The 13,282-nt window shown below is 44.2% G+C and overlaps 1 protein-coding gene across 1 annotated transcript in view; it reads right to left on the bottom strand.

The window, feature by feature from the left end:
* Positions 1-5,479: 5,479 nt before the first annotated feature.
* The window catches only part of PARN (poly(A)-specific ribonuclease), a 159,236-nt gene continuing 151,433 nt past the window's right edge, over positions 5,480-13,282 (bottom strand). Inside the window, exon 24 of the mRNA XM_061207987.1 lies at positions 5,480-6,430. Within this exon, the coding sequence (XP_061063970.1) occupies positions 6,378-6,430 (53 nt within the window). The 3' untranslated portion in view covers positions 5,480-6,377. The remainder of the gene's footprint in view (positions 6,431-13,282) is intronic.

A 13,282-nucleotide genomic window follows, 5' to 3' on the forward strand; every position in this document is an offset into this window, starting at 1 on the left:
GCGGCAGTGCAATCACAGAGAGAAGACACCATACACCCGAGCAGGCTGCCTCTAATGTGTGGTTTCCTCAACACCTGTTATTAATGGAAACTCTTCTAGAGCCTGACTGGGCACGAGAGGATGGAAAAGGGAGACAATGAGGGCTCTGAGGCTCCGTAAGGGGGGGTGCTCCTATCAGGCATCCATCAGGACGCCAAGTGCCTGGTGATTCACACACACCCAGAGGAAGATGAAGTCACCTGGACAATGGGGAATTCCGGGGCTGTGAAAACAACCCAAACACCCAAAGGACACTCCATTTTTTCCCCACTTAGACCCAGCCTTCAAAAGTGGGCAGAAGACTAACCTTCCGAGTCACGATCATTTGTCGAGGTAACTTGTAGGCACAGCGCTCCAAGATGCTATTTAATTTTTACCCCATTCAACAAATGGAGGGCCACCTCCTGGGTAGGATTAGTCCTTCCTGAGTAAAATGAACGACTCTGAATTCCCAGATTCTGGGTATTGGTAATGAGACCGGGCCAACTGGACTGCGGTGCACAGAGGGGAGATGTGCAAAGAGATTTTACTCTCCTCATCACCAGCTGGAACGTGGTAGGGAACCATTTTCAGCCAAGTGTTTCCAGTGGTCTGGCCATTGCCAGTAAGGAAGATTCCACCGTCCGGGCTTGAAGCACCTGCAAGGCAACCGGGCGGAGGACTACTGGCCCCCACCCATCCTCCTGGGGGAGGAGGTAAGCGTCAGAAGGCAGGTAGCTAGCTCTCCGGCTGGTCTCAGAAATATGTAAGACTTTCCACCCAAGTCTCACAAGTTAGGCGTGGGTGCTGTGCGTAAGCCTTCCCACCACCCAGGGCTCTGCACAAATACACAATTTGCATACCAGGCAAGGTACTCTGCCTTCAAGCTACCTGGCTCAATATTTCCCTATGTTCTCACTTAAGAAAAATAGACAAGGGGATTCAATCTCTTTTCTTATGAAACACAGATTAAGGTCCGTCCCCCCACTCCCAAAAAAAGAACAAAAGGGGGGCTCTTGTTTGGGGTCCTTTCTTTTTCAACGGGATTATCTTATCTAAAACATTTCAATTTTAAAAGCACCTCCCAGCCGCTGGATGTTGTCACCAGGCCCAGCCACACCAAGAGCTTTATCAAGTTCAGGTTCACGATATGACCGGAAAAAGCAGGAGGCCGAGGCAGAAATGGGCAAGTGGCTGAGGACAAACTGAACTGCTTTCCGCAGGGACCAGACAACTTGGAAGAGAGCATGGCTCAGCAGGAGAAACAGGAACTAGCCTTCAGGTATTCTATTTCCCCTCCTCGACAAAATCAGATGCAGAGATTTACTCCATGAATCATTTGGGGAAAAAAAAGATTTCAATTGAAGTCATGAAACTTAAGTCATGAGATTAAAAAAAAAAAAAAAAAAGCATTAAAAAAGATGGCACTATTTTCAATGAGCACTAGCTTCCCAGGTCAGGAGAGAGTGGCCTGGCCTCAGCAGAAACCCAGGGTCATAGCATTTTCCTCTCCCCATCAAGAGAAGGGCTGCAAAATTGTCTAAGTGGGAACTGCACACGCAGGAATGGTGAGATCCTCTCTGTGCTGCTGTTCTTATCGGCAATAATAACAGCACCCTTTTAAAACACACACTCAAGACCCACACTTGTTATTAGATCGACAGATTTTTGAGCAAGGCACCAAAGCAATTCAACTGGAAAGGTCTTCTCCACAAATGGTGCTGGAATAACTGGATGTCCACATGGAATTAGGGAACCTCAACTCCCATCTCATACCATATACCAAAAAATTCATTCAAGATGGATAGTAGAATTAAACATAAACATTAGAACTACAAAGTTTCTAGAAGAAAAGCAAAAGAATATCTTTACACCTTAGAGATTTCTTTAAAAATTGATAAAATAGACTTCATCAAAATTAAAAACTTCTGCCCAGTAAAGATACTGTTAAGCAAACAAGTTGTTTGGGAAGATGGGTGAAATAGGTGAGGGAGATTAACAAGGAGAAACTTCCAGTTATAAAATAAAGTCACGGAGATGTAATGTATAGCCTGGGGAATATAGTTAATACTATTGTAATCAATTTGTATGGTGACAGATGGTAACTAGACTTAGCATCGTGATCATTCTGTAGTGTATAAAAATATTGAATCACTATGTTATACACCTGAAACTAATTTAATACTGTAAGGCAATTATCATTCAATTTATTCAATTAAAAAAATTAGTTTCTGTTAGAGTGGATCCCGAATGTTCTCACCACAAAAAAAAAAAGACGTGGTGATCATGTGATGTGATGGCAGTGGTGGTGATAATTTTGCAATGTGTGAGTGTATCAAGTCAACACGTTGGAGACCATAAGTTTACACAATGTTATTCATCAATTGTAACTCAGTAAAACAAAAAAAAAGAAAAAAGAACGAAAAGAAACAAGCAAGCCGTAGACTGGGACTAAACATCTACAAAACAACTATCTGACAAAGGACTAATGTCCAGAATACATAATAAACATCTACAACTTAATAGTAGAGAGACTTACAACTTGACAAAATATAGGCAAGAGAATTGAACAGATACTTCACAGAGGAGTATACACAAATGGCCAGTAAGTACCTCATCGTTAGTCATCAGGGAGATGCAAATGAAAACCGCAGGGAGATATACTATAGGGCTAAAGACCAACAACGCCAAATGTTGCCAAGGGTGAGAGCTACTGCTGAGAGTTTAAATGATACGTCCACTTTGGAAAAAGATCTGGAAGTTTCTTATAAAACTAAACATACACCTATCTAGCAATTCCATTCCTTGGTATTTACCCTCCACAGTGAAAGCTTTTGTTCTCAAGAAGACTTGTACTAGAATGGGGACCTCCCTGGTGGTCCAGTGGGTAAGACTCCGTGATCCCAATGCAGGGGGCCCGGGTTCAATCCCTGGCTGGGGAACTAGATCCCGCATGCATGCTGCAACTGAGAGTTCCCGTGCCGCAACTAAGAAGTCCAGGTGCCGCAACTAAGAGTCCACATGCCACAACTAAAAAAAAAAAAAGGATCCCGCATGCCACAAAGAGGATCCTGCATGCCGCAATGAAGATCTGGCACAGCCAAAATAATAAATAAATAAATAAATATTAAAAATAAATAAATAAATAAAATAGAAGATTGTACTAGAATGTTCACAGAAGCTTTATTCATCATAGCCCCCAACTGGAAACAGCCCAAGCATCTGTCCATCATGAATGGATACACAGACTGTAGTATGAGCATACTCAGTGGTAAAAAAGGATACACACGGCTACATGGATGAATCTCAAAAACATGCCGAGTGAAAGAGGCCTCACACCAAAGAGCATGACTTCATGATTCTATTTTCATGAAGTTCTAGAAAAGGTTAGACTCATCTGTGATGAAAAAATTCAGCCCAGTGGTAACCTCTGGGGGTGGGAGTGGGTAGGGGTGGCCTGGAAAGAAGCAGAAGGGAATATTCTCTGGTGATGGTGATGTGATGTTCTGTATCTTGATAGATCCTGTTGCATTACTTAGAACCTATCAGATGGTACACTTAAGATCTGAGCATTTCACTATAAATTTTATCTCCAGTGATCCCCAAATATAAACACGTATTAAACTCTGGCTCATGACAAGCATGCTCAAGGATCTGGGAGGGGGAGTGCTCTGATGTTTGCAACTTACTTAGAAATGCATCCAAAACTAAGATGAATTGATGAGTGGATGGAGGGATGGCTGAATGGTTACGTAATAAAGCAAGTACAGCAAAATGGTAGCTGTACAATCTAGGTGGGGAGGAAATGAGTGTTTGCTGAACAATTCTTTCAACTTCTTTGTATGTTTGAAATTCTTCATAATAAAATGTTGGAGGGGGGGAACAGGACGAATACAAAGTTAAAAAAAAAAAGACAGAGCCGCAGCACTCAATCTCCATCCCAGCTCTAAAATCAAAGAACTACAAAATGACTTGAAACACCGAGGTCCCCACATCCACGCCCACCTCCAGGTTTGGTTACAGTATTTAAGGAACCCCAGAACTACAGCCCCATCATCATAATATGCCCCTGAGCCTCCGTATCAAAAATCCAAAGCAGCATCCTATGGTTTCAGGCCCAGAAGAGACATCAGCCCGCGTGTGTGCGTGTGTGTACCAAGAAGATGGCCAACCCAGTTCACCTGCTTTAAGTCATTTGATACAGTTGGGAAAACAGGGGTCTGGGGACATACCAGGGCTCAGCTGGGTATTTAATGCTAAGCCAGACACCCACCCCCCAACCATGTGTATGTCAGCTCCAACCAGGGTTTCAGATCGAAAGCATCATCTTCCAATATCAATGTGACTCACTGTGCACTTGTGTGTGCTGGGCGTTTGACATGACTTCATTTAATCCTCACAACCACCCTATGAGGTAGGTTTATTATCTTGCTTTTATGGTTGAGGAAACAGCCTCAGAGAGGGTAAATAATGCCCAGGAACACACAGCCGGAGCTGGGATGCAGGTACATTCAGTGCTCTAGGGCAGAGGCCCTTTCTAGAAAGCACTCCCCCCACCCCCGCAAGCCCCTCTGAACCAGTACTGACAGGGGTGCAACCTGTGTGTCTGTATAGCTTTTTGAGCAGGGAGAACTGGGCTTCAGGGGACAATGAAAAATCTCGTCACCTGAGAGCGACGGGCCCAATCTCTCTCCCTCCGAGGCCCTGCACGCGTGGAGATCTTTAGGCCACCTCACACTCTGCGTTTTTATGCCAGGCGTGCTCATTAGGCTAGATGTATGTCTCATATGTACGCCAATCGCAGCCTTGCACTGGTTTTCCCTCTTGTTCATTCCGTTAAAAGAAGTGTCAGGTACTACCTGTTTCTACCTGTAGGCTTTAATGACTCAGAAGAGTCCAGCAGCGCCCGCTAACCCCCTCCTTTGTCTCTACCCTCCTGTCACACTTTCCCACTGGGCTGTGCCTGGTGACCGCGTTGAGCAGGGGCGGGAGCTCCTCGTGCCACGTCTGGGTTTGCAACTTTGGGGACAAGGGGGAGGGGGAAGGGAAGATGTTAAGAGGCCCTTAATTGGGGAAAATGTCTTACAAATCTGAATTCCCACGACACCTGGGATTCTGATCAGAGCTGTGAGAACTCAGATCCTTCCCACCAGAAAAAGATGCAGCCCCCCTACACCATTTACCACGGGCTCCACTCCAGCACCAGGCATCTGACTCATCAAGGCAGGTGAAAGGGGTTAGAGGTTAAAAAAAAAAAAAAAGAAAAAGAAAAAACCATAAGCACCAGGCTTAGTGACTTACCAGGGCTTTTTCAAGGGTGATCTTTAGAGAGAAATATGTCTATGTAGAGATTAAGTATGTCATTCACTTATAAAAGAAGAGAAAGGAAAAAACCAGAACCCTATGAAAATTTCTTTAATTTTCATCTTTTGGAAATACATTTTTCATTTTTATTTCCACGATACAAAAATGTTAAATATCTAACAATGATCTATATGAAGCAGATCTACTGAAGTAGATCCACGAGATTCTGTCCCTGTTGTGATCTGTTTCAACAGAGAAAGGGCTGGTACATCGTGTCGATTTGTCATGATTTCACACACATGCACACACGCCACCTCACCCCCAGACGCCACCAAACAGAGAAGACACCAGGCTACGATACTGAAAAGTGAAAGCAGCGTTACATGGGAAAACAGAAATTAATTTTTCACTCGTACACTCCACCATGAGAAACTCACATCTTAGGGGAAAAACTCTAAATAAATATGCCCCAAAGGTCAAGGCAGGTGTTGACAGCGGTAGACATTTTCCTACTGGGAAAACAAGCTTGAGAGCCTCATATTTTCAGGCAGCGATGGTGGAAAGCAGGCAGACGCAACCGAATTCTCTACTGGGAGACACACCCACGCGCTGGGGCTGCCCCCAGGCCTGAGCGTGAGATGGTGGGTGAGAACCTCTCAAAGCAGGAAAGAGTTCAACCCCAAATTCAGGATCACAGCACCCAAGAGTGTCGGCTCTTTCTGTGAAATCTCACGGCCAACCTTCCCCATCAGGTGGATTCTTAAACACAGATTCATGACAGGAAGGGTTTCACATGAGCAACAAGTAATGACCTGGTTAATCACGTATACATGACAGCCGACGACATGCTGAGCGCCAGCAGACAGGTGATGCTAAAGAGGAAGGAACACAGCCTTGACGACAAAAACTGGGAGTTTTCAGGAGACACACACTTGGTTTCAAACCCCTCCTGCACCACATTGGATTCAGTTAAACACAGTATGGCTTCCAAAAACGCCGGCTGCTTCTCTCCTTCTCAGCAACAGCACCAGCGGTTTGTTCCACTCAGGTCTTGGTTACCACGTGTCAGGGACCTCAAAGAGCTTGGCTGAGCTGTCCGAGATGCTTCCTGGTGGGAGAGGACAAAACAAGGTGAACAAGGAGAGGACCACCCCGGGGGGAGAACAAAAGGACCAGCTGCAGAGACAGCTTCGACCAGGGCCAGGGCCGGGCGGTGGCACGGCCACAAGTGGAGAGAGTCCACGGGTGGGCCTTGCCTACGGAGAGCAGTGCCCGGCAAACAGAGGCCACACTGCAGAAACATCACAGCAGGGCCGAGGAAGTGCCTCCCTGCTTGGGTGCCTCTCTTGATTTTACAGGAGTCACAGTATCTCTCAGTGAGAACACACTCTGTATTCTTTGCCAGCCAGCATGCTGGGCACTTAGTTCATTTAATCTGCATAAAAGCCCAGTTCAGGGGTACCAATATCCCCATTTTACAGACACAAGACATCTAGCGAGTGGCTGAGGTGGGGTCTGGATCCTTCCGCAGCACCAAGGTGGTTGGGTTCCTCTGTGCCGTGGTGACTGGCGCCCAGATGAGAAATCTCAGGGGCTGGCGGCTAGACAGTGGCAGGAAGCTGACCAGTGGGAGTTCAGAGATCCCAAAGGGGGCAAAAGCAGCTTGTAGCTTTTTCCAATTTCAGCAACACTGGCTACAGTCTTCTGGGACTGAAGGGGTCTCTTCCGTTACAAACAGTTTCACCCCGAAGTTAGAAGCCCTTCTCCATTCAGCTACTTTCTGCAACAGCAGCAGCAGCACTGGGTCAGGGCCTGGACCACAAACGTCCAGATCCGAGCGAATGGGAATTAAGTCAGGAAACAGCGTGTTCACGATGGAAAATGCACGACCAGGCATTCCCGTACCTGTGGTATCATGCATTATTTAAGCCCTAGAGCAGGGCTGGCAGGGAAACGGGCAAAGCCAGCCCCAGCCGCTAACACTCCAAGAGTTCAAAAGGGGAGAGGTCTGTGATGATGCCTGAAGTGGAGAGTAACTTCTAAAAACAGAGGGGAACTCGCTCAGCTGGCAGTGGCTACTGCCAGTGACAGGCATGCCTAAAGGTAACTAGGTCCGAACACATGAAATAACACAGGGAATTCCACTAGAGTGAGAATTCCCACTTCTGCTCATTTATTGAGATAAAGTCCAGACAGACAGGATAAGAAGAGCAGGTGAGGGGTCATTTGAAGTATTCTGCCCCAAGTCTCGTGGCTGTGTTGCCCATGCATCTCTTGGGACTGCGCCTGAGAAGTGAAGATGGGCAGGAGATGGTCCATGTGACAAAGACTCCCATGATCCAGTTAGAAAAGGAATGAAGGTTATTGAAAAACGAAACAAAACACAAACACAAACACTCCTCTCCCCAGAGCAACTTAATACTACAGACGGCCCATGGTAAGACTGAACCAGCCTGAGCCCTCCTCCACCACACATTCACACAACACCTAATTGTAGGGAGGAAAACAAACATCAATAAGGGCATTTTTACAATTCACATATCAAAGAAATATTACAGCAGCCAATCTGCCATTCTAAAGGTAAAAGCCACAACGCCAAATGTGGGGAGCTGAAATAAATTAAAACTAGCTGGGAGGAAAAAAGATAAATGGCTAAAAGCAACTGCGTTGTCATATTTATAATCGCACCCGCGGTTAGCGGGATGGGAGTACATGTGAGTCTGGTCGTACGCCATCAAACGCACAGGAGCCACTCTGTGAAGAGCTGGTGAGAAATAACAGAAAAAGCAAAAGCTGTGAAGTGAGGCAAGTCTGGCCTGACCATCTCACTAGCTGTAAGACTCCAAGCAACTCTCACTGCCTCATCTATAAGATGGACTCGATGCTACTTTATGCCACCCAGGACTTCTGAGATTCTGCCAGGTTCCTGGCACACAGCAAGTTTTTAATGCACGTTAGGCCCCTTCCCTTAGGGATAAGGTGGCCCAACACTGAACGTGGTGGCTGCCCAGGAAGCCAACAGCCTGCAGTCAGAGAGCTGCCTAAAATGTGCAGCTGCTGAGCAAGAAGGATGTGTACAGAGGAAACAGAACTTTACGAACCATCTAAAGGAGACCCAGACCAGAGGGGAGCTGGAGGTCACTGCTGGTGTTTGTTCTAGCACCTTCCAGAAAGGGAGAGCTGTAGACCATCGAAGGATCCGTCTCAAAGCTAATGGATAAAGAGCTACGGTCGCTTTTCCGGGGAACTCACTTTCACAGCCCTGTTTAGTTACTAGAGTGCAAAGAATTATTCAGGAACAATTTTTCTTTTTAAACAGATACTTCAGGACATCTGCCTCCCGCTATGATGGACCATACCTTGCATCACACACAAAGATTAACTCAAAATGGACTGTATGTCTAAATGTAAAATCTGAAACTGGAAAACTTCTAGAAGAAAACACAAGAGAAGATCTCTGCAATTGAGTAAGGCAAAGATTTCTTAGATACGACAACAAAGGCATAATCCAAGGGAAAAAATTGATAAACTGGATTTCGTTAAAATTTAAAACTTCTACTATTGAAAGATACTGTTAAGAGAATGAAAAGAAAAGCACGGTCTGGAAGAATTTGTAAAGCACCCAAAAGGACTTGTATCCTGAATACGTAAGAATACATAAGAACTCTTAAAATTGAATAAGGAGAAAACAAACAGCCCAATGAAAAAATGAGCAAAAGATTTGAACAAACATTTCATTAAAGAGATTTAAATGGACAAATAATCACATAAAAAGATACTTAACATCATTAGTCATTAGGGAAATTCAAACCAAAGCCATAATGAGATAACCAGTACACACCACTAGAATGGCAAAAAGGACAATACCAACACTGGTGAAGGTACAGAGCCACTGAGCCCTCATGCCCGGCTGGTGGGAATGCAAAATGCTGCAGCCACTTTGGAAAACACTGTGCCAGGTTCTTATAAAATTAAACATACACTTACCACACGACCCAGTAATTCCAGCCTTAGGTATTTTCCCAAAGAAATGAACACTTAGTTCACACAAAAACTTATACACAAATGTTTATATCTGCTAGATTCTTAGTTGCTAACAACCTAAATGTCAACAGGCAAAATGGATAAACAGTGATATGTCCATAAAATGGACTGCTACTCAGCAGAAAGAAGGAATGAGCCAGTGACATGGGCAAGAACACAGACAAACGTCAAATGCTAAGTGCAAGACTCAAGGGGTTACTTATTGAATGATTCCATTTAAATGACCTTCTGAAAAAGGCAAAATTACAGTGACAGAAAGCAGATCAGTGGCTGCCGGGATCTATGGATGGGAAGGGGCTGATTGCAAAGGGGCACGAGGGAATCTTCTGGAATAACTGTTCTATTTCTTGAGCACAGTGATGGTTATATGACTGTACGCATTTGTCGAAATTCATCAACTGGTACATCTAAAAGTAATGACTTATATTGTATGTAAATTGTGTCTTAATAAAGCTGACACTGCAAAAGGTATGAGGAATGTTGTTTTAAAAAAATCCAACAAATTTTAATATGAAATATTATGCCGATAATTAAAATTATTTTACCAAGAGTTTTTTTTTTTTTTTAAATGGGGGAAAACAAGATATTAAACGACATATAGAGTACGATGCCAACTATGTATAAAAATGACAGGCAGAGTAAAATACCTGTTAACAGAGTATCAAGTAACTGTAGGGTTTAATGTTCTTTCTAGCTTCCTTCATTTTACTGATTTTCATAGTGAGCACATTATTTTTATTAACAGAAACAACAAAAGAAACTAACAAGTGGTAAACACAAGGGGTGCTTGTTTCTGCTGACTTACCTTTCACCTAACTAGAGTTGAAAGGGAGAAATTGAGAGCTAAGACAGCTCTTCCCTCACGTGAATCTGAAAAACTACACAGCCCACTGGAAATCTGGTGTCGTATCATTTCCGACAGAGTGGAATTCTGTATAGGGCAAGATCCTTTGGGGTGCCATACAGGAGTTTTTAAGTAGGAAATGCTCCAAAGGGCCTGGTGGTGGGGTGGTATCCATACCAAGAAAGCAGGGCTCCCCTGGATGGTGTGTGGGCAGCCCCCGAGGTCTGCCTGGAGGAAGAGGGAGGCGCAGGGAGTGTGCCGCCCCACAGGGCAGCGCACTCCTCGGTTAGGCTGAAATCTGCATTTTAATTGAGGAATTAAAAAGTTCTTTGGGAGGTTGCTGGACATCCCTAGCCTGGCCGCTCAGGTGACCGACAGCACCAACTGCAGATCGTGTTCCTGACTTCAAGAGACCTCCAACAGCACCTGTTCTAGGTAGACTCCCTACTTTTATACTGTAACCCTAGGGGTTTAAGCTGGAAAGGTTCAGCAGATTAGTCAAGACTACAATAAAACCTGCGGCTCTTGGCAACCATGTAAAGCTCTAATGTGTTGGGTTTTTCTTTTTTTAATAAATTTATTTATTTTATTTTATTTATTTTATTTTTGGCTGCGTTGGGTCTTTGTTGCTGCGCGTGGGCTTTTCTCTAGTTGCGGTGAGCGGGGGCTACTCTTTGTTGCAGCGCACGGGCTTCTCATTGCAGTGGCTTCTCTTGTTGAGCACGGGCTCCAGGCGCGTGGGCTTCAGTAGTTGTGGCACGTGGCCTCAGTAGTTGTGGCACATGGGCTCAGTAGTTGTGGCTTGCAGGCTCTAGAGCACAGGCTCAGCAGTTGTGTCACGTGGGCTTAGTTACTCCACAGCGTGTGGGATCTTCCCAGACCAGGGCTCGAACCCGTGTCCCCTGCATTGGCAGGTGGATTCTTAACCACTGTGCCACCAGGGAAGCCCTGTGTTGGATTTTAAATGTAAAGTGGAAAGGAAACTTGGAACAACTCTATCACGTGACAAAAAGTCACCAGGAACAGTCCACAGCTCGGCCCTGTTCCGTGAACACTATCTAACAGGCGCTGCCGGAACCTCTGGCTAGTGGACAGCCCATCTTTATTTTGAGACTGGCCAGTCCGGTCAGCATCAGGCCACTGGAACCCAATTCACTTACTCAGCAAGAGCAAATGCGCTGTGGACACCCATCCATTACTGTCTGGGGAACATTTCTTAGACAGTTTACTCCAGCATAAATGGCACACAGAACTGTTTCCTTTATGTACCAATGAAGAATGTACCTTGAATGCCCCAGTGGAGAGCAGACAGCATTACCAATCTACACTAACTGCAATAAATATAAAGGGAGGGGATTTATATTATACATTTGCTTCCTGAAAATAGGATAGAAACAACTACAGTTATGAGAAATATTTACTAAGTACATAACATGTACATAAAAAGCTCCAAAAGAGAATAATGTCTCGGACTTTTACTGCATGACTTCATCACAAGAAAATCCAGGTTGGTAGTTGTTTCTGATCTAGAACAGATGCCAGAAATATTCACCTTTGCAAAGAATCCTTTGTTTCCTCTAAAGTTTGGATAAACTTCACATTTTGCAGAGTGGTACAAGGCCTTTGCTCTGGATCAGACAGCCCTCCCCGCCACCCCCAATAACAGCTGTATTTGACTTTGCATATTTGTGATTCTGTGAGCCTTGGTTTCCTCTCTATAAATTAGATATAATGATATCTACACCTTACTCGGTTTTTATAATGACTAGACCATAAAGGATGTTCCTAGCACAATGTCCGGTATATAATATCAACTCAATAAATGGTCATTTCTTCTATAACTTAAGTGATTTTGTTATCTGGGAAGGTGTCCAGTACTTAACTCTTAGTGTATCTTTGATATTAAATTGTATAACTAAGAAAAATGACACTGTTTTGTGTGGGATTTATCGAGCATCAGTGTCCCGGGATTGCTACGGTACATGATATTCTATGGCCCTACTTTTTGCTACTTTCCCCTCGGAAAACAGAACATTTCCTACAGGTGGAACGCTGTCTTTTATGTTTCTCATGTCTTCACTAGCAGTGCACTGGGCACCCAACGCACCCTAGTGAATCATCTGAGCACCTGTCAAGATACTGTCCCCAGTAGGAACGCTCAGGCTAGATGCCTTAGAACCCATCTGTGCAGGACAGACGGAGCCATACTGTACCAGACACTCTAATCCAGTTCCTGCCGACATCCATCCAGGCCCTCTCTGCTCCTGGGACACTCTGAACCTTTGGGAGGTTCATACAGATCCTTTAGAGTCTGAACTTTGTACTGTCGCTCATTTTAGGACCTCCTTAAAGTAAATGAGCGATCAAAATCAGATGACGCACCAGGTCCAGCACCCGGTATCTCGACCTACATCCTGCTGATACTATTAGGACTACACGCTTAAAACAAACCAGCTAAAGAGGATCCAGGAAACTTCCAGCCTTGCGTCAGAAGGTCTTAGTGAATGATGCTCCAGAAGAAAACTCAATGATCTCAAGTTCTCTGATTCAATTAAAAGTTGTCAAGATGCTTCTCTTTCTTTTTTAGCTGGACTGACAAAGAAGTACAAAAATCTATCTATCTTTTTTTTTTTTTTTTTTAGCTCAAATCTTGTGGCAGTGACAGCTTTACTGTCAATGGGAGGAAAAAAAAAAAACTATTTTAATGATGGTATTATAAATTCAAAACCCCAAATAACTCATAGCAAGTTTTCACTTAAAACGTTGAAAGTTATAAAAGGAGCTAATCTACTGATGCAATCTATTATTAGGTATTTTAATACCTTTGAGATTGTGCTGAGATAGAAGGGAAAAAACCTAAAATCCTGTCCCTGAGAAGTAATAGATAAGTGAAAAAATTAAAGAGAATGATATGAAGGAAAGCTATACAAGAGGGGAAAAGCGCCCCGCCCCCCAACATGCTTGGGGTGAGCTCTGAAAGTCATGCTAACATTTAAGATTTGTGAAGCAGGTACAATGTGGCAGTGGTAACAAGTTATCAAAGATGAAGACTAAGTATGTTACAGATTAAAA

This window comes from Eubalaena glacialis, chromosome 13 (assembly GCF_028564815.1).
Source record: "Eubalaena glacialis isolate mEubGla1 chromosome 13, mEubGla1.1.hap2.+ XY, whole genome shotgun sequence".
Taxonomy (NCBI): domain Eukaryota; kingdom Metazoa; phylum Chordata; class Mammalia; order Artiodactyla; family Balaenidae; genus Eubalaena; species Eubalaena glacialis.